Source organism: Nothobranchius furzeri, chromosome 7, assembly GCF_043380555.1.
Source record: "Nothobranchius furzeri strain GRZ-AD chromosome 7, NfurGRZ-RIMD1, whole genome shotgun sequence".
Taxonomy (NCBI): domain Eukaryota; kingdom Metazoa; phylum Chordata; class Actinopteri; order Cyprinodontiformes; family Nothobranchiidae; genus Nothobranchius; species Nothobranchius furzeri.
The window spans coordinates 46,194,202-46,214,093 of record NC_091747.1 but is presented as its reverse complement, the minus strand read 5'-3'; the positions used below and the strand labels follow the sequence as shown (position 1 = coordinate 46,214,093).

Sequence of the window (19,892 nt, the reverse complement as noted above, 5' to 3'; positions counted from 1 at the left end):
GAGAATGATCAGGAACACTAACTGGTTCCAGTTGGATGACTGGAGGATGATGGGATGATAAAAGATCATGGCGAGGAAATAATGATCTGACGAACAGGTGAGCAGACCTTCCTTAAATGGGAAGTCCTGATGTCACGTTAATAAGGGGATGCTGCAGACCCGCAGATTCATGCCTGCAGCAGCAATCTGGTGTGATCTCCAGCCTGATCACAACGTTCTCGTTCCTCGCTGCCCCTGATATACTTAAGCATCTGCCCCTCAGCTGATGACAGCTTTAACACACCTCACTGCTTAATGATAGTAATGCATGTGATGTTTAGACAGAGACTCGTCTCAGAAACATATAATCCCCCGACAGAATTGTTTAGAAAATCATCAGAAAAGTTTCAGAGGGTTTCTGTTTCAACTTAAACTTCTGTTTTCAACTTTAATACACGTTGTTTGTGATTGTTTACAGAGTAGTGAGAACACGGAGCGTTCTCCCAGCGGCAGCCAGGTGCCTCTCGTTTGTCTGACGACTTTCATAAACTACTGTTAGGGCACAGAATTATTCTGTCTGGTGCTTTCAGCGCTGCACAGATGTTACGTAAATGTTAAAAAATAGCTTACCGCAGCTTTTGTAAAGTTCCCGGTGCCACCGGGCAGCCGAAGCAAAGACGATCTCTGAAAAATGTCCGCGACACGGACTCCGTTGTTGTCTGGAAGTTTTTTTTTTCAAGTTAAGAAAAGAGGCGGACGGGTTTCCTAAATCCTGCATCAGTCCAAGCAAGGCAACTTCTTTCTGTTTTTATTCCGTTTCAGTAGCCATTAGCACTGTGCATTGTTGTGTGCGTCAGTGACATTCTGTCTACGAGGAAGTTGTGCAATGACAAAGGTTCCGCCATGCTCGAAATGCAAGCTGCGATTAAATGAGTGAAATTTTTTTAACGTGTCGTTTTTTTCTAATTAATCATAATTAACGCGTTAAAGTCCCGGCCCTAAAAAAAACTCAAAATGATAGGGGGGCTTGTGATTATTTGAGGGGGGCTGAAGCCCCCCTAAAACGGACCTAACGACGTCAGCGGTATAGACGATGGCGTGCTTGTGAGTGTGCTGCAGTCTAACGTATACGTTCTGTTCCGGTCAGTCAAGAGCACGCAGGTGAGGAGCTAGGTGCTGGGAAAGGAAAACCTCCTAGCTCTTTTAAATTGTTTCTGCAATTGCTTTGACAATTAGATTTATGGTGATTTTCACAGATTTAGATGTGACAGTAAGTTTTAAAATCAAGCTATTTAGCACAAACTTTGAAATCTTAGTAATTTATCTCAGCTTCTCTTTTTAAATTTAGTTAAATTAACTCACACGTTTTGGTTCTATGTTTTGCAACAGGCTAAATTATCACAAAAAATCCTAATTTAATAATGCTTAGGATCTGCACTCAGCAGGGGGGTGGGGGAGGGGGTGGGGGGGTCCACACTTGCTGTCAAGGTGGCACTGACCCACCCTAGAACCACCCCTGTATGCAATCCCTTTCATGTCAGAGTTTTGATTCACAGTCAAAGGGTAAAAAAACATAATCTGTGCAAAAAGTAATTCAAAAAAGTTCCATTTTGTGGAATAATTAGTTAATTTGGATTTGGTTTTCAATTCAAATTTCACTGGATTCATCTCAGGGGTAAAAAGATGAATTAAGAAAAAATCTTTATATCATATTTTCGAAATAAAAGCTATTTTTAACTTGTAGAGAGCCTGAACAAACTATATAAGCTCTAACTCGACTTTAAACTGTGTGTGTGTGTGTGTGTGTGTGTGTGTGTGTGTGTGTGTGTGTGTGTGTGTGTGTGTGTGTGTGTGTGTGTGTGTGTGTGTGTGTGTGTGTGTGTGTGTGTGTGTGTGTGTGTGTGTGTGTGGCCTAAGACTAAAATAGCAACTCTGTGTTTTAGTTCCTATGAGGATGGCTGCTAAATTATTCCTCGTGTAATTTGAATTTATGACAAATAAATTGATCAACTGAGATAATAGTTTAATATGTGAAATTTGCAAACTCCCAAAATGTTGTTCCTGTTTATTTTTACGTAATTTAATAAAGTTGTATCCCTGCTGTCGCTTCTTTGGTGGGACGCTTCTGCCCTCTGGTGGTCACATGAGGTACAGCGCATCTCCAGAAAACTATGGAAATCAGGCTTTTCAGATGTTTATTCAAATTATCCAGAGGCTTCATTTTCAAAAATAACATTTGTTAGAAATTCATTATTTGAATTTATGGATAGATGATTATTTCATATTTACTATTAATTATTAATTTATTATAATAATAGCAAAGAATATGTGTGTGTACACACACACACACACACACACACACACACACACACACACACATATATATATATATATATATATATATATATATATATATATATATATATATATGTGTGTGTGTGTGTGTGTGTGTGTGTGTGTGTGTGTGTGTGTGTGTGTGTGTGTGTGTGTGTGTGTAGCAACAGAAGCGTGAAATTTAAGAGTCTTAGTTCCAGTTTGTCCCAGAGAAGACATGCATTCACCATACTGGGTGCAGAAAAATCTGTTCACACTTGCAGGAAACGCATGCGCAAAGAGGAAACCAACTGGTTTGTGTCAAGTGGAGGCAGACGGATGATCGGGCTGAAATCACCTGTATTCTGGCATTCATGGTGACACAGTGAGTAAACACTTCATTGTGTGATTTCATTATCTAACGAGGGAAACCCTTACGGTGATGTTTAGGTGTATTAGCGTGTATAGAGTGGGACTAATACGGAGCGTCCATATGCTGATCCATGAAAATCAGGATTCATAATGGATCACTCAAACTGGATCATCTTATTCAGGGGTCTTATTAGAGATATCTGGAAATCTGTGTTTTTCCTAAAAACATAAAGAACTATAATGTATCAGCCTCTGATCAGATCATTTCTTTGTATTTCTATAAATGGCCGCTTGCTTTGGGGGAGAGTGGTTTTCCACCATCATGCGTGCGTATCCTCCGGAGAATGCAACTGATGGATGCGATCTCTGCGCCTCGTCGGTGTCATTAGAGCGGAGGGGGGCTGACGCGCGTCATAATCGGGGTTGACTGTATTCTGACATTTGATCCTGTTTTTATTACTTCTTAGTATTAGAAGCTGGTTTGTTTGCGGGTCTGAAAATCTCAAAGGTTTCATTGGGCAGAAGTTGACCTGTCGCGTCAGGAACGTGAATTCCGCAAGATGCGGTGCTCCTCAGAACAGAAGCGCGTGCAGACTTTTTCTTCATGTGTAATATTCACATTTGATGCGGGTAAGCTCCCCTCCCTCAGCGATTCTCTCCTCTCCTCTCTCCTCCCTGCAGTCCATGGGCTCAGAGCGGGTGGAGATGCGTAAAAGACAGATGCAGGTTCACCAGGAAGCAGCTGCCAGTGTCCTCCAAGCGCACCACAAGATGGGAAACACCCCCACCAACGCCTCAAACGCCTGTTGCTTCTGCTGGTGCTGCTGCTGTAGCTGCTCCTGGTAATCACACAAGCAGGGGAGCACGCAGGGGAGGGGCTCCAAATCACTCATTTACTTTATTTTTCACATCAGTTCACAACATTTATTCTCAGAACGCTGACTCTGCTTCTCAAGACTCCATAAAATAAAACCAAACAACAAAGAGACAAAAAGGAAATCCTCTACTGCACATTTTCTGACCATCAACTGGTGGTTCCCGGGCCATTTCTAGCCTGCACCTCATCCCACAGGTCTTCTGAGTGTATCAGAAACAGGAATCAGCTATAAAAGGACAAAGGTCATGTACAAATTCATGGGTAACATGTGAGGACTTGTCCTACCCAGTCCACGTAGATCGAGTTCTTCCTCGACCGCTAACACCAGAAGTGAGCAGCTGTGAACTTGAAGTCTAGCCTTTATATTTATTCCTGTCCTACCTCAGCATGTGTTGTGTTGCCTATGATGGCACTAAATAGAAGTTAAAACTAATCTAACTAAATAGGGAGATGGTGGCAGAGGAGTCCCCAGCCTGGCCCCCACCCCATGTAAGTCTAGAGCCTCCCGTGCTTACAACACAACTGCTTAACATTTTTTTGTTTGTTTGTTTTCTAATATATTGGCGTTTAAAACCACAATCCTCTCATGCTTATTCCCAGGGGAGGATTGAGGTGTACAGGGGCCCATAGGCTACACTTGTTCTGAACCAAAAATGATTGATCGGAGCAAAATATTCTTATCCTATATTCTTATCTGCAGATATTTATTTTAATTAGAGCTGTCAAACAACTAAAAATGTTAATCTAATTAATAATAGTGTATTTGTGAACTAACCAAGATTTACCAATATTTTCTGGCATTTTTCATCCATTTCACCCCAGCCAGGATCCGGGTTTAAGTTAGCATCCACCATCAGCGTCACCTGGCTAGGGCCTTCTGCCGGGCTCCCATCAGAAACTACTTGAAGCAGGTCTGCCTCTGCCCCAAGTGGACAATATCAGCTGCTCGTTCCCTCCTTTGAGCTAGCATCATGAACCTCTGCCGCTCCAGCTAGCATAGCTCTGTTGCCTTCATCGTGAACGTCTTGCATTTCTATAACCTGCGGTTGGGTCCAGCAGCAGGTTTAAAATATCCTGACAATTTTGGGATTTTCTGCAGAAGATTTTTGTGCTTTTGTTCTTTGATTCTTTCCATTTTTCTTATCTGAGCGCCGCTCTCATATTTTCTTTCTGACATTTTTTTCATTTTCCCTCGTTAAGTGCATCAGCCTATGACACATGAATATGACGAGTCACGTGACACGTTACTTAACTCAAAACCGCCACAATGTTTACCCAATCAGTGTCGCTTATGATTTTGTCTGCCAATACAGTTGAAGAATATTCTTGCATGTAAATTTAAATAAAATCGTATATTTTTAGCTGGCCAACGGGGGCCCCAGAACACACGTGGGCCCCTAGGCTTAAGCCATATCAAGCCTGTGCATTAATCCGGGCCTGCTTATTCCACAGTTACTACAAAATCCAAAATATCCAGTTCGATCCACAATGAATCCTACGATAGCCTTAGCCTAGGAGGGTACACAAGTCCTTGACTCATTTTGAGAATAAGGACTCATTTTGAGTACCCTCTTAATTTGGACAGTCTTGTTGCTTTGCTATGACAATGCAGCCCCTGGATGAGAACACAACCATAAGCCCGTTTTACAAAACACACCGTGTCGGCAAATCGGCGTAATATTACCGCAACGGTGTGTCTTATACACACCATGTCGGCATGACGTTGCACAAATTTTGCGCCATTCGTTCATCCTCGCTTGGTAGTAATATTCCTGTAATTGTCTGCCTCATGAACTGTGATTGGCGCAGCAGAGGGCGGCGTCATGATGACGTAGGGAGTTACTGCTGAAAAAGAAAGTAAAAATGGGCCATAAGCTTTGCTTTTTGAACTAAATCAGCTGAGATGGCAGACTGGAGCACCACAGCGCTCCTGCTTCCCTCCGTTACACCTGGAGCTCAGATCATCTGAGACTGCGCGGGGACTGATGGGGACAGACACCTTTAGGAACGGCTTGTTAAAAAAACGTAATGATCACGGCTTCAAACAACATAGCAAGCAAGTTGTGTCCAAGATAAATGGAAGTCTGCAGCAGTGTAGAGACCGCCTCCATACCTTCTTTATGCCGCCATCGCCTTATCTTTTATAAAAAGGACACGATTGTGCCACATGACCGCCACGGTCTGACCACCTACAAACGACCTAAGGCTCCCTGATGCCGCCACAGTGGTGCAGCAAATTGACAGTATTGGCTATATGTCCTACTGAGACAAGCAGCCCCCTCTAGTGGCTGGCTGCAGTTAAAGTTTTAAGCCCTGCCCCCACATGTAAATCTGTGGGGTCCAAACTCTGTGGCCCTAAAACAAACAAGCTGAAAGTTCTTGCAGACCAGTTGAAGTTTTTTTATTTATAAACTCAAAATTCAGTTATTATTTCTAATTGCTCTTTCAAATAAACAATATTTTAATGAAAATAATGTGAGTTAAAATTCTCTCTGGCTCCAAAAAGAAACATGCCAGCAACTGTAATAGGGCTGTTACTTTACTTTTAGGCTTAAACACTTTTAGTTATTAAACATGTGGCCAAGCTGAAAAGGGAAAAATAATAATAATAGAAATCTTAGCCAATCAAAGCACTTGGTTGCCATGCGTGATTAAACCAGACTTGGACTCTGAAACAGCAAGTGGAGACCTTGTAAATCTATCAAGATGTTTATTAATTAAAAATTAGTCTGCCTAGATAACTTCGAGCAATTCCGATGATGGCTACATTCCACACCTGCAGCTGTGCATGCTGATTGTTCTCTTAATCTGATGTCATTGGATTCAAAATGGAATGCAGCCCTCGTTCATATGCTTGTGCCTTCCTCTCCTCTGCCCACACCCTCACCCAGAACAACAGGACCTCAGTGATCTTCCAGATGAAGGTCTCAAGGGTTTTAACCTGTTTTGTAATGCTGCACTGTTGACTCCAGCCTCCAACTTGTACATCGTCCACTTAGATTTGCTCCTCAGGGGATGGGCAACTCATTTTGTCTCCACGTGTACGTGAATTTCATTTAATCGTTGCACAATCCCAAGTGGGATTCCTCATGGCGGACTCTCACCTGGATCAATTAGCGCTCAGCCAGCTGCTCCAGCAGGAGCTGGGGACGCTTTAATCACACACACAGGATGAAGAAAGTAGTTGGCTCACTTTGTTATTATTTAAACAGGCGTCCTCAGTGGATCCTCCCGAAACCACCGTAGGTGTTCTGTCATTTTAAGCAAGGAACAAACATTACGCTGTGTTCCTGCACCTCTGCAAGGTGAGGAAGAGCAAATATTAATCCTACTTGGGTGTTCTCACACATGCATCCAGCAAATATACCTAAAATGTATCTATTTTTGTAGATTTTCTGGGTCTTTTATTTACATTTTTACTAAAGAAGTTGATGCTGAATGACTCAAGAGCCTGTAAAAAAATAAAACAAATTATGATGATGCTCAGGAAATATAATCCCTTTAATTTATGGATGTTTCTTCCAGTTTGACTGTTAGGAGTGACGATGAAACCATTCAGAGGTCTACGTTTGAGCACAGGCCAGAAGGAAACGCTCACTGTGAAGAAAGGTAAAACAAGCCCCTCGAATAAAAAGATATGATTGTTGACATTTTAGAGAGACGTTTTAAATTTCTCAGCCCAAAGCCGACCCTGGAAGACGCTCGCTCCTGGGTGGTGTCGTTTGAAAAGGTGATGAAGAGCGCAGCCGGGCGAAGCTGCTTCAGGCAGTTCCTGAGGACAGAGTTCAGCGAGGAGAACATGATGTTCTGGCTCGCCTGCGAGGAGCTCAAAAAGGAGACGAACAAGACAGTGGTGGAGGAGAAAGTCCGTCAGATTTACGAGGACTTCATCTCCATTCTGTCCCCTAAAGAGGTGAGATGCTACAGCCAGAGGGGGTGTGGCTTCTTCTGAGCCAGATTTACAAAGAAACTGATTAGCAAACAGGAAACAGATCATCCGAAAACTAAATGATGCCATTATTGATTTAGTCTCTGGATTCAGGCTCTTTAATGACACGGCTTGCTGCCTCGCTGCTTTTGTGTTACAACGGATGGAATATTTAAGGGATCATTACCAAGTTTTATGAAATGGACTCCACTAATCTGCAAAATCTGCCCTTCATTTCATATTTATGAACAACAATCCTCGTAAATAATTGGTGGAATTATGTTATTTAGTTGAGTTTTCACAGAGCAGAAATTAGGTTTAAAGAATCCAAATCTGAATTACTGGGAAAAAATGAGCTGAGATTAATCTAACACACGTCTTCATCTCCATTTCTTCTCTTCAAACCAGTGGCGCCCCTAGAAAATGTTCATGGGGGGGCCGGTGAAATATTTAGGGTGCGTTAGGGTTAGAGTGTTTAGTCTAAAAGATAAAACACGCCTACCTTAAATTTGAGCGGAAAAAACCCAAAACAAAACAAAACAAAACAAAAAAGGGCCAAAAAACCATTTTATTTGTTTTTAATTATTTTTATGTCAGCATTAATTGTTTTCACATTTAGAACAGTAAAATTGTTATGAAGTTAAGGAAATTAAAGAGACCAGACAGGAAGTGAGACACGATAGAGGAAGGTGCATCCGGTACATTTTCAAAATAAAACCTGTGCAGTGTTATTTTTGCCGGCTTTTGTTTTATTATTAATGATGGGGATATCATTTTACAGTCTATGATAGTTTGTGTTATTTTTACAGGCATAACTTAAATGTATTATGTCAAAATTCTAATAATTTGGTGCTCTTGTGGGAGCACAAATCTGGGGATGTTCAGCACGCCAACAGAAGTCGGTGTGAACAACAGTCCGTCCAGAAACCGCAGCGCAGCCTTTTCGCACTTGAAGTAAACAAGGGTTTATCCATTATTGTGATATAATGTAGCAACACAATCTCACACCCGAAGCATCGGAAAAAGACGATGGGTGACCAAGCATTTGTTCCTGGCGCGTTGGGAATCCCAAACACTGTGCCAGAGGGTTGGTTTCCTCCATCTTACCACGGCAGTCAGGTGAGATTGTGTTGAATGCAGGTAATGCATCCCCCAGGTCCCGTAGAGCTCCACGTTCTTTAAACTGAGTCAATCAGTGTTAGCCAACAGCATTAGACATCCACTCATAGATGTCAGTCACAAAATGTGTGTTTGTGTATGTACTCAGACTGATGCAGAGTTGGCGAGATTACTGATAGACACGTACTCCAGCTAGAGGTGCGCGTTCATGAATGAGAGGCGTTACTTCCATCCGTCATCCTGAAAGGGAGAAAGGCTTGAGAAGCAATACTTTTTCCCACCTCTAGTTGGTGCCAGCTGACAAAAAACACTCCAGATTTCCACGTCAATGCCTGAATGATTCTTGTCCCAGTTAAATGGCTGGACAGAAAAAGATGAAAATACAGTCCTCTGCCAAAGTTCTGGTCTACAATTGTGCGCATAGAAGCAACTAAAATTTAAACAATAACATTAAGTGCCTCACAACTCTTCCATCTCCTCCAGGTGAGTCTGGATTCACGGGTTCGAGAGGTGATCAACCGCAACATGTTGGAGCCAACCTCGCGCACCTTCGACGACGCCCAGCAGCAGATCTACACTCTGATGCAGAGAGACTCATACCCTCGCTTCATTAACTCATCAGCTTACACAGATCTGCTCAAGAGCCTGGAGGAACCTCCACCCGAGCCATAGACTCTCTATCACACACACACACACACACACACACACACACACACACACACACACACACACACACGCACACGCACACACACACACACACACACACATACACACACACACACACACACACACACACACACGCACGCACACATGCACACACACACACACACACACACACACAGAGCTTTCTGGCGCATGCATCCCACACACAAAAAAAACAGGAATTTTGTCTTCATGTTCTGCTATTTAAACAAAAGACAGACAGGAAAATGAACAGTCCTCAAGCCCAGCTGTTATCCAGCTGGTATACCGTTTATTTACCCATGATTAGCTTACCAAAACCCCTCAGAGCAACCAAGAACAAAGGCTAGGTCCAGCGTCAGTTACTGTATTTGTTAAAAAAAATAAACATATCTATATTTTTATAAATATATATATTCCCTAGTGCTTGACATTGCACTTTTCTACCTTGTCCAAGGATGGAAAGCATGTATCTGTGAGCACTGCATTTGTATTTAGGTATATTGTGAGCCTTAATGCATATTCAGTTCTTGTAGAAACTAGTATTTAACTGTAACTTAGAGTGAACAGAAAAGTGCCTTGGAATATGACATCATCTACACAAAAACTATAAACATTGGTGCTTTCAGCTCGTCTCAAAGACAAAAAGGTTTTTATGACCTGATGAGCTGATACCTGGGGAAAAAATGAGTGTATCAATCTTGTCTGTGTGTTTCAATACTGTGATATTAGTCATATATTTAAATTAAACAAAAACAGGGAAAATACCTTGAATACATGACCATGAACACTGATATATTTATGTATTTAAAAAGGGAATTTGTGTGAAATAGCTATTTGAATTCTCACAAATTATAATAAAGCACAATCAGATGTTTTCTGCTTTCATTTGAAATCAAGTGGATATTTAACTCTTTGTTACTGAAGATGCTAAGTTGTTTGTTCATCCTTGCTTTATTTTGAAGGAATTTAAAGAGCAAGTCACCCCAAATCAACTTTTTTCCCCTGATAAACTAAATAAACAAGTGTCTAATCGTGCTGCAGACACGTGTAGTCATTAGTTTTGCACTTTAGTGCATTTTAGCTCAAATTTAAAATTTCTGCCTGAAACTGTCAGTGTTGTGCCATTGTCAGGTAAAAACTCTGCGCTGTATTTGAATTTAAATCTGCCACCGCTATTGGCTAAGAGGTATGCTATGATGTAAACTGGTACATTATGATGTCACAATGCTGTGGTGAGTGTGTGTGTGTGTGTGTGTGTATTTGTTAGCGGCTCTGCCCTCGGTCTGCCAGGCAACAGCATTTGTTGCATTTTTTAAACATGAAGTGAGAGTGGAGTTAGACTCTGGTAGGGGGTGACTTGCTCTTTAAAGAACTGATCCCAGAAATATTATTTTAAATTATTGTTAAATCTCATCAACCTTGATTTTATTAAAACAAAAAAAGTTTCTAATTTAACTAAAAACAAGTAAAAGAAATTCACTAAAAATATAAAAACCCTTAAAGAGAAAGTCACCCCCAAATAAACATTTTTTCCCTGATAAACTATATAAATGTGTGTCTAATCGTGCTGCAGACACATGTAGTCAATAGTTTAGCACTTTGGTGCATTTTAGTTTAAATTTTCTGCCTGAAACTGTCAGTGTTGTGCCATTGTCAGGTAAAAACTCTGCACTGTATTTGAATTTAAATCTGCCATCGCTATTGGCTAAGAGGTACCCTAGGACGTTAGCTGGTTCCATATGGTATCAAAATGTCTTTGTGAGCATGTGTGTGTGTATTTGTTAGCAGCTCCACCCTCTCGGTCTGCTAGGCAACAGCATTTGTTGCATTTTTCAAGCAGGAAATGGAAGTTGATTAAGACTCTGGTAGGGGGTGACTTGCTCTTTAATGTGCAAGGATCAGTACTCTCCTCAAAACCCTGCTTTATCAAGGCCTATACATGTTTCTTACTGCCCTCTACTGGAGGACTCAGTTACATGTACTATCTAGTCGAGGATTCAAGCACTACTTGTATCATCTTATAGAGGATTCAAGTTCAAGTTCATTGGTACTATCTAGTCGAGGATTCGAAGATATTACATGTATCATGTAGAGGATTCAAGTACTACATGTATCATGTAGAGGATTCAAGTACAAGTTAATTTGTACTATCTAGTCAAGGATTCAAGTACTACATGTGTCAAGTATCAATGTGAGCCAATTCCATCTTGATTTTATTCTAACAGGGAGCCTCCGCTCGTCTACTTCCGGACCACGGGTCCCCAGAAGAATAAAAAAATGAATGCAAGTCAATGGGGCTAAAATGCTATTTTCTAATTCCACTTGTTATGTGCCCTGAATGTCACAATTGTCTGTGAATTTTAAAGATGCATTTTGATACCAAGAAAGCGCTTATTTTCGAACTGGGGGAAACACAATTTTAGGTTTTGTGTAAAACTAAGTCCAGGAATTCAAATGTGCATCACCAAAGTGATGTCATCGAACCAGAAAAAGAGAAACTGAGGGAAAATGGCTGTAAGTTCAGCGAACTTCAAATCCTTCATTGAGGAGGAAAGAACCGCCATAAATCTGGCTATTTGGTAAGCAGCTACGCTAGAAGAGAAGAGGTTCTTTGGTGACGTGCATATGTCTGAGTTGTAGTTATGCTAATTACGAACTTATAAATCTCAAAGTACGTGACTTGTGTGGTCGAAACACACATCATACAGGAACGTGATTAATGGAGGTGAGGCACGGTTGCGTCACTCCCCTTAATCAGATCCACAGGCGAACTGAGCTATTTTAGCTGAGCTCTGTTTTTTTTTTTTTTGCTAAAAACACAGCGGTTTTAAGAGCCAAAATGTTTACCCAAAGGGATTTTAATGGAGATGCAGGCATCTGCGGCGGGTTTCCCTGCTCAGTGCTGGCTTATCAGCTCCTACCTCCCGCACGACAAAGCTGTTTAGCTCATCCGCAAGGCCTAGATTTGAACAGAATCGGGACTTTATAGGTTAATTTACCTCCAATAGGATGACCTCTTCGACTGCAACGGACCTGTGCACTGGTTTTAGTTGTCTTAGGCCGGTTTTAGCGTATATTATGCGGTGTTCAGATGCAGACGCTCTTCCGCTATTGTGGCGTTTGGACAGTAGCAGGCTGTGCTAGTCACTAAGCTAAGCGGGTGAAAGTGCGCTCATTCAGTGATGTGTCGAGTTTTGATCACGATCACTCTTCAGACCACAGTCTGGTTGTTCCGAAGCTCGGAAAAGTCTGGGTATTTCACCGGAAAAGGTGCTATTTAACAATTGATCGGACTGTCTAGCGATTAGCTTTGTGCTAACGTGAAGAGAGAGAAGGAATTCTCTGACTCAGGAGTGACACAATGTATACAGACAAGGTGACGAATAACGCATAAGCACACAAGTAAACACACGTTCACTTACTTTTTAGCAATTAGAATGCAATTTGAAACGGTTGCTTCTTACAGACTTGGCTGATGTTTACTCTTTCGGACTACCAGAAGTTTATGCCAGAAGCCGGTGTTACAGTAGTAAGCTTCCCTCCTGGGCGTTCCGGAGGAAGAAAATTCCAGAGACACCGCTCCCGTTTTAAAAATTATTGAAGATAAAACACAAAAACAGCGTGTTTTGATCTGAACAAAACTGGCTGGCTCGCCATTTTATGTAGCGTTGTTAATCTACATAACTAGAATTTAATGCTGTTGCTATTCAGCTCTGCTAAATTCTGAGAAAGATCGAACGAATTGGTAATGAACTTATATGTATATATATATATATGTGTATATATATTAGGGCTGTCGCGGTTGAGGAATTCCTCCTGCGGTGATTCAGGGTGGCTTAATATTGCGGTGTGCGATATTATTGCAGCACTTCTTTTTTTTATTGCAGTACTATCTAAACATAAGGTTTACACATTTAAAAAAGGTTAAAATTGCCGTGCCTTCTTTAATAACACTTTACTGAATGCAGATCAAAGGGCAGTAACAACACAGATCGCAGTAACGTTTGTTTCTCCGACAGTCGGAGTCCGACTGAACTTAAAGACAACAAAATTCAGGAGGTTAAACTTTTAAATGCAAATTTGGCTGCAGCATCTAACAAATAAGAAACAAGTCCCCATGTTGTTTAGTTGTTTAAAATCAAGCATAAAAAATTACATGTACCGGGCGCACGCGCGCCGGGTGGCGGGCGCACTATAATTTCACTTTCACACACACGAATGACGGTGATTTATAGCTCGGTCACGTCCTTGTTACTTACAAGCAAAACCAGCATGTTAACCATATGCGGTTTGAGACAGGATCTGAGAGGGGTGGCAACATTTCCAGCAACACTGAAAACCCTCTCGGATGGTGCGCTCGTTGCACTAACGCACACGTACTTGTGTGCGACTCTGGCGAGCAAAGGGAATCTCTCCCGGTTGCATTCCTCCTGCAGGTAGCGAGTGAGCTCCAGCTCGGCTCAAACTCTCTTCGGGACGGTTGCAGAAGCAGTGCTTGTCCGGGACTTCAGCAGGTCTCCGAGCGTTTATTATTATTTTTTTGCCGCTGGTGGCAGCTCTGTCTCGGCCAAGGACTCTGGCTGCGCAGCAGCTGACGTACTGAAAACCAAAGTGCTCCCAAAGGAGCGAAGTGACGTTTCGTTTTGATACCAGTGCAGCCATCCTTCTCAACATGCATCATTGAGTTGAACCAAGTTCAGTAATCGCGGTGGCCCATGATGCAGCGCGGTGGGCTTCTTCATATTGTGATATTTCATTTTTGCGGTTACCGCGACAGCCCTAATATATATATATATGTATATATATATATATATATGTGTGTATATATATATATATATATAAATAAAGCTAAAAGCAAATTACAAAATCAAACTTATGTGACAGGCCTATTTCAAATTCAAACTTCTTGCCATTAACCTCAAGGCCTTTATATGTACTTCTCTGGTGGAGAATTCAAGTACTACAAGTGTCAGTTTGTGCCAATTTAATGTTGATTTTTATTAAAACAGGGAAAAAAAATCCAGGCTAAAAGCAAATTTCTTAAAACAATCACAAAATCTCTTTATGTAACACATTTATTTTAAATTAAACCGGATTAGTCCTTAACTAATCCAATTCTTATAAATGTCCTATACTGCCCTCTGGTGGAGGAGTAAAGTACTTAATGTGTCAAGTGCCGATTTGTTATTAATAAATTATACAATTACTTAATAAAATAGTAAAAATATAAAATTATTTTCCTACTAGTTACACAAAAAGCTGTCAATTAATGTTTAAAAAATGAAATGTTTTGCCCAATTCTTTCATGCATTAAGCTTTTAAAGTTAAATGGCAGACCAACAAACCTGCTTGCAGACTATTAAAAACATTTAACAAGCCATTTATTGTGAGAATGTTTCGAGAAACCTAAAAGGTATAGCCCTAATGATCATAATACATACTTTTCCTGCCAAAATGGCATGTTTCAATGGCAACAGGCTTGACAATCAAGCAACTACAGTTACTCTGAGTCGTGTGTGTGTGGCTCCAGGTCAGATGCAGGATCGGCTCAGTCACTCCTCTTATGGGTTTCTGTTCTGTCTGAATCTAAGTAGCAGCAGCACGGGTTTACTGTCGACAAAGTCTGTTGTTATCGAGTCCAGCTTGTTTCACAGGAGTCAGAGGACTCCGATAGCTCTGAGCTGGTGAGCGGATGCTCTTCGTTCACTCGTCATGGATGGCAGGAAGCTGCTTCTCTATGAAACGCTTGATATCAATCATTTCCTGCAGAGGAACAAATTGACATTTTAACAATTCAAAGGAATGACAATCAGAGCACTAAGAGTAAGATGAGAGTCTGCAGGCTGACCTCGGGACAGGCACTGTGAGGTAGACCCCGGTATGACTTGAAGGTGACGTTTGAAGGGTTGATGAGCGTTTTTAACTTCTCTGATGTCTGAGTGCCAAACATAAAAGGGACCAGGGGGTCGGCGTCCCCGTGGCACTGCAGGACATGCACGTCCTTGTTTGCACTGCCGACAACCGCCTGAAAATAGAAGAGATTAGGATTGTTTTTATGATCCGATTATGACAGATTATGTTGAACGTTCCTGCAGGATGATTCCATTAAAGAGACAGTTATTGAACGGTGCTTTTCATTCATGTTTTAAATGTAGTTCAGCTTCTACTTTTGACTTTTCTGTTAGATTGCCTTTGTTTATTTCTGCTGCATGACTCGTGAAGCAGTGTTTGTGCTGGTTTCTGTCCTACCTGAGGGAAGGATTTGCGGAGGGGAAGCCAGCAGCTTAGTGCGACCACTCCAGCGAGCTTCTGCTGAGTTGTCAGAGCTGTGTAAAGAGACAACGCTCCACCCTGGACAAACAAACTAGTCCTTCTCACTATTTTTATCCAAAGAGACAACAAACGTTAAATTATATGCAGGCAGAAGGTCCCTTAACACCCCCAGTGCATGGAAAACTACTCCAGAGATCTGATGCAGTGAACATCATAAAATATAGTAAAAAAAAAAAGTTGGCTGCCAGAAATTTTTTTCTTAATATCTTATATATATTTTTGTGGGTTTTGTACGTTTGAAATAAATTAATCAAATGATGGACATCATGTAGGTGTGAATGGCCAACTGTTAAATAACACATTGTGTGTAAAGATGTCTCACGTACCTGAGAGAATCCACCCAGGAGAATTCTGTGTGAAGGTATTCCATTCTTCACTTCTTGATCTATCAAAGCTTTAACTGCAGAGAAATAAAAAAATAATTTAAAAAATAAACTTTAAAAATAAAAGCACAAAGATTTCTACATTTATTTACGGTTCTCTGATGCTCTTTTGATGCCAGCCTCATCTTCATTTGCATCAGGGCTCAACCCATAAATATCAAACCTTTAAATCAGAAAATACGCAGCAGAATCATTATGTGCAGGATTTGGAAATGACTGAAGTCATCGGAAATGTGTGTTTAAACTGCATCACCCACCAAGAAGGCATGGACATCCTCATGTTCAAAGAGACGGGCATCGTGGGGCTGTGGATAAGGGACATTGTAACAGCAAGCTGCATAAATCTTGACTCAGGCTTTGAAATCAGACTTTTCTCATCAAATACTTGCGTTGTGAACCTTAAATACTTACGCATGAGGACAGATGTATTTCACATGTGGTATTCTGATGCCTGCAAAAGCCTCTGCCCAGCCATGCCTGTCAGGTTTCACCCAAAACAACCAGTATAAAACGGCTAATTAAACAGACAAAGCAGTGTGAATGCAAAAAAATGACTTAATTACTTTACTCACCCCGTATCTCCAAGGCCATGCAGAAATATGACCTATAAATAACAATAACACTTATTTTCACTGACAGAGGTTCACACATATCACATTTCGACAGCTTCTGATTTCTAGCAGTTCCATGCTAATGTTTGGGATTTGATCTAAAAAGCACTAAATGAGCTGACAGCTCACCGCTGCAGTGGCTTTTCGGGCAGCAGGCACAATGGTAGGTAAAGGAGCTGACATGTTGTTGCCGCACATACAGCGCTGAGGCAGCTGGACAAGTTAGCTAACAAGTTAGCTCTTCGTAGCTAACAGCAATATAACACAAAAGTGAAGGCCTCCAGATACACAGCAACTGAAGAACGAGCTCCGTCAGACGATGGAGGTCAACGCTTCACCGTCTCTTGTCCTGTCCTTTCTGGGAGTTTAGTTTAGACAGAAATTAGTCGTGGCACTGACTGACAGAAGCTGCTAGCAGCACACCATGCCAGCTGCTGTGACAGGATTTGTAGCCCCGCCCTTTGATTTAAGTGATTGGTTCTCAAAAGCACCCCAATTAACTGCCGATCAGCCACTGGTCCGCTTAAATGTCAGTTTGAGGTTCGCACATAAACTATAACATGCTGTTATTGTTGTTGTTTTCTGTATTGCTGATAATTGTTTTATTGTATATTTAATAATTTTATTTTGTTTTATTAGCAATAAAATATAATAAATTCAAAGAAAATACGGAAAAAATATTGTTAAATAGTATTTATAAATAGTTTTTAAAAGTGGAATGTTTTAGCATATTTTAAAATAATCAATAATAATTTTTCTTCCAATCTCATTGATTGGTCTTTCTTGTGATTTGTCGTCATCTAGTGGCAACATTACAATACGGCAGCAACTTTTTCATGAGACCTTGTACATTTTTTTTAGCTAGTGTTGCTCAGAAATGAAGTAAACGGTCATTTAAAATTGCTATATTTCATATATTGAAATGCATACAAACTTCACTTTTTTCCAGACATTCCAAGTATCGTGCCTTTATTTTGAAACATCACTCCACCGTGAAATAGCTTCCGGTGTGGTGGAGTCACGTGATTAGTTTGCCCTTGGTTTGCTAACTTTAACATGTGAGCTGCAGAAACATGTCTGTTACTAAGAAAACCGGCAGTAAAGCTTTGGATGTTTTACAGAATTTGCCGCGGATCACTTTAGCAAACCTACGACCTGAGCCAGGATCCTGGAAGTGGGTACGTTTGATCCGGTCTCGTGGGCTACATTAGCACTGATGCTAACATGACTAGCATCTGAATAGAGATGGAGGTTAGTAAACGTGATAAATAACCTTATGTGGTTTAAATGGTCTGCAGGGGAGACGACGAGGTAGAGGACAGCACGGCGGTAACAGGAGCGGCCGAGGTCACAAAGGAGAGCGGCAGAGGGGGAACAGACCCCGGCTGGGCTTCGAGGGAGGGCAGACCCCCTTCTATCTGGTTATACCAAAATATGGTTTCAACGAAGGACACAGGTGCAAACTCGTCACCGTGGTTTACATCTGTCACACATCAGTAGATCAGGAAGTTATCATTTAAAAATCTAAAGATCACAAAGCAGTACGTTTATTAGGCAGCAGAACTCATAAATAGCTTAATTCTGGGCTAATTTTTGATATTTCTGTGTAACCCACCAGCTTATAAAACTGTTCTATCACCCTTAAAGCATTTTTGCACTACACAGAAAATACATCACAAACAGGATAGGGAGTTAAGTCATGTTATTTTTCTGTTTTATTTGTTCTTCCTAGCCGGCGTCCACAGTACATGCCCCTGACCCTGAAACGACTCCAGTACCTGATTGATCTGGGCCGAGTGGACCCGGCTCAGCCCATAGATCTGACCCAGCTGGTCAATGCCAGAGGAGTGACCATCCAACCTCTGAAGAGGCACTACGGAGTCCAGCTGGTGGATGAGGTAAACTTCAGCTCAGCCTGCTAGGATGGAGGTCAAAAGCATCAAAATAACACAATTATTCATTCAGAGGGGAGAAAATGTGTATAGTGTTATGGATGTGTGATGTTTTCTAAATTAACACCAATAATAACTCTGACCAGCAGGTGACACCACATGACAGTTTTGTCATTAAACTGCTGCTTCCTTTTCCCTGATTTTTCACTCTCCCATTTTAACTAGAATGCATTTTATTTTTCAGGGAGCTGACATATTTGCAGCCAAAATCAACATTGAGGTTCAGAGAGCAACTGAAGGAGCCATAGCTGCTATCGAGAAGAACGGAGGCGTCATCACCACCAGTTTCTACGATCCCATAAGTCTCGGTAGCTAATGGGTTTTTATGAAACCGTAATACGTGAGTTTTATTTGAAGATTGTTGATGAAAGGGTTGAGGATCTGCTCTTTTCCTCAGGGATCCTGATCAAGCCCGTCCCGTTCTTCGTGAGGGGCCAGCCAATCCCAAAGCGGATGCTGCCAGGAGAGGACATGGTCCCGTACTACACGAGTGCTGAAAACCGGGGTTACTTAGCAGATCTGGAAGACATCCAGCAGGCCCGGCGTGCCCTGGCACAGAAGTACGGCTATGCGCTGCCAGATATTTCAAAGGATGAACTTTGTGACATGCTTGCCACAAGGAAGGATGTTCGACAGATCTTCTTTGGCCTCTCTCCAGGCTGGGTCGTTAACATGCCGGAGAAGAAGATTCTGAAACCGACAGATGAGAAACTTTTGAAATATTACAGTTCGTAGGTGTTGGAGGCGATCTGTGGCCAACAAAATCAGAAAAACACAGTTTTTTTTCATAAATATGACAATTATTAGTATTATGATTAAAGTTCATTGGAAGTATTCAGGTTGTTACCACTTACATATATGCAGCAGGTTTTTTTCTTTACAAGTGAGTATTGTACGGTCTCGTGTCGGAGCACAAGCTGCATGATGGAAGGAACGTGAACTGGAACAGGTGAGAGGGAAATAAGGAAAATAAGATAACTCAAAGAATGAAAACAGGAAACAGGTGCCTGGCGATGTGTGTAACCCGTGAAATGGGTTGCATAGGCTGTAGGGGGGAATTAGAAATTAGTCATAGGCAGCTGTATCCTGGTGTGGGGGGGTCAAAAGATTCATATCCCCTCCTCACAACCCCCCCTCCCCCACCCTTGGTGGAGGGCAAACCCCATCAAGTCATTTATGAAATCAGCAGATTTTCTTTAATGTTTACAACCTGAAGAAAATTCCATTTTCTTCATTAAATTCATTTTTTTAGATTTAAATGTCAAAATTATAAACAACTCAGATTTTATCTTTAGAGTTGCTGCTGTTGGATTTAAGCTTTTTTTAAACAACAAAGCCAGA

At 41.4% G+C, this 19,892-nt stretch overlaps 3 protein-coding genes across 4 annotated transcripts; 2 read left to right on the top strand and 1 right to left on the bottom strand.

The window, feature by feature from the left end:
* Positions 1 to 2,517: 2,517 nt before the first annotated feature.
* LOC107382525 (regulator of G-protein signaling 20) lies at positions 2,518 to 10,157 on the top strand. Of its 2 annotated transcripts, none has more exons than XM_015954692.3 (5): positions 2,518 to 2,677; positions 3,346 to 3,506; positions 7,067 to 7,150; positions 7,220 to 7,454; positions 9,072 to 10,157. In XM_015954692.3, the coding sequence occupies exons 2-5, from the start codon at positions 3,349 to 3,351 to the stop codon at positions 9,258 to 9,260; spliced, it is 666 nt and encodes a 221-aa protein (XP_015810178.1). In that variant the 5' UTR covers positions 2,518 to 2,677; positions 3,346 to 3,348; the 3' UTR covers positions 9,261 to 10,157. The 2 variants fall into 2 exon arrangements, with proteins under 2 accessions (XP_015810178.1, XP_054607433.1); XM_054751458.2 differs by having other exon boundaries at positions 2,652 to 2,669.
* Positions 10,158 to 14,241: 4,084 nt separating this feature from the next.
* On the bottom strand, positions 14,242 to 17,042 carry lypla1 (lysophospholipase 1). The gene is made up of 9 exons (XM_015954693.3): positions 16,729 to 17,042; positions 16,561 to 16,592; positions 16,400 to 16,465; positions 16,246 to 16,293; positions 16,081 to 16,151; positions 15,932 to 16,005; positions 15,522 to 15,623; positions 15,121 to 15,297; positions 14,242 to 15,035 (listed from the first exon to the last, which is right to left on the bottom strand). The coding sequence occupies exons 1-9, from the start codon at positions 16,795 to 16,797 to the stop codon at positions 14,976 to 14,978; spliced, it is 699 nt and encodes a 232-aa protein (XP_015810179.1). The 5' UTR covers positions 16,798 to 17,042; the 3' UTR covers positions 14,242 to 14,975.
* A 547-nt stretch (positions 17,043 to 17,589) lies between these two features.
* Positions 17,590 to 19,385, top strand: mrpl15 (mitochondrial ribosomal protein L15). The gene is made up of 5 exons (XM_015954694.3): positions 17,590 to 17,777; positions 17,898 to 18,055; positions 18,332 to 18,497; positions 18,736 to 18,859; positions 18,949 to 19,385. Exons 1-5 carry the CDS (start codon positions 17,673 to 17,675, stop codon positions 19,284 to 19,286), a joined length of 891 nt encoding a protein of 296 aa, XP_015810180.1. The 5' UTR covers positions 17,590 to 17,672; the 3' UTR covers positions 19,287 to 19,385.
* Positions 19,386 to 19,892: the final 507 nt, after the last annotated feature.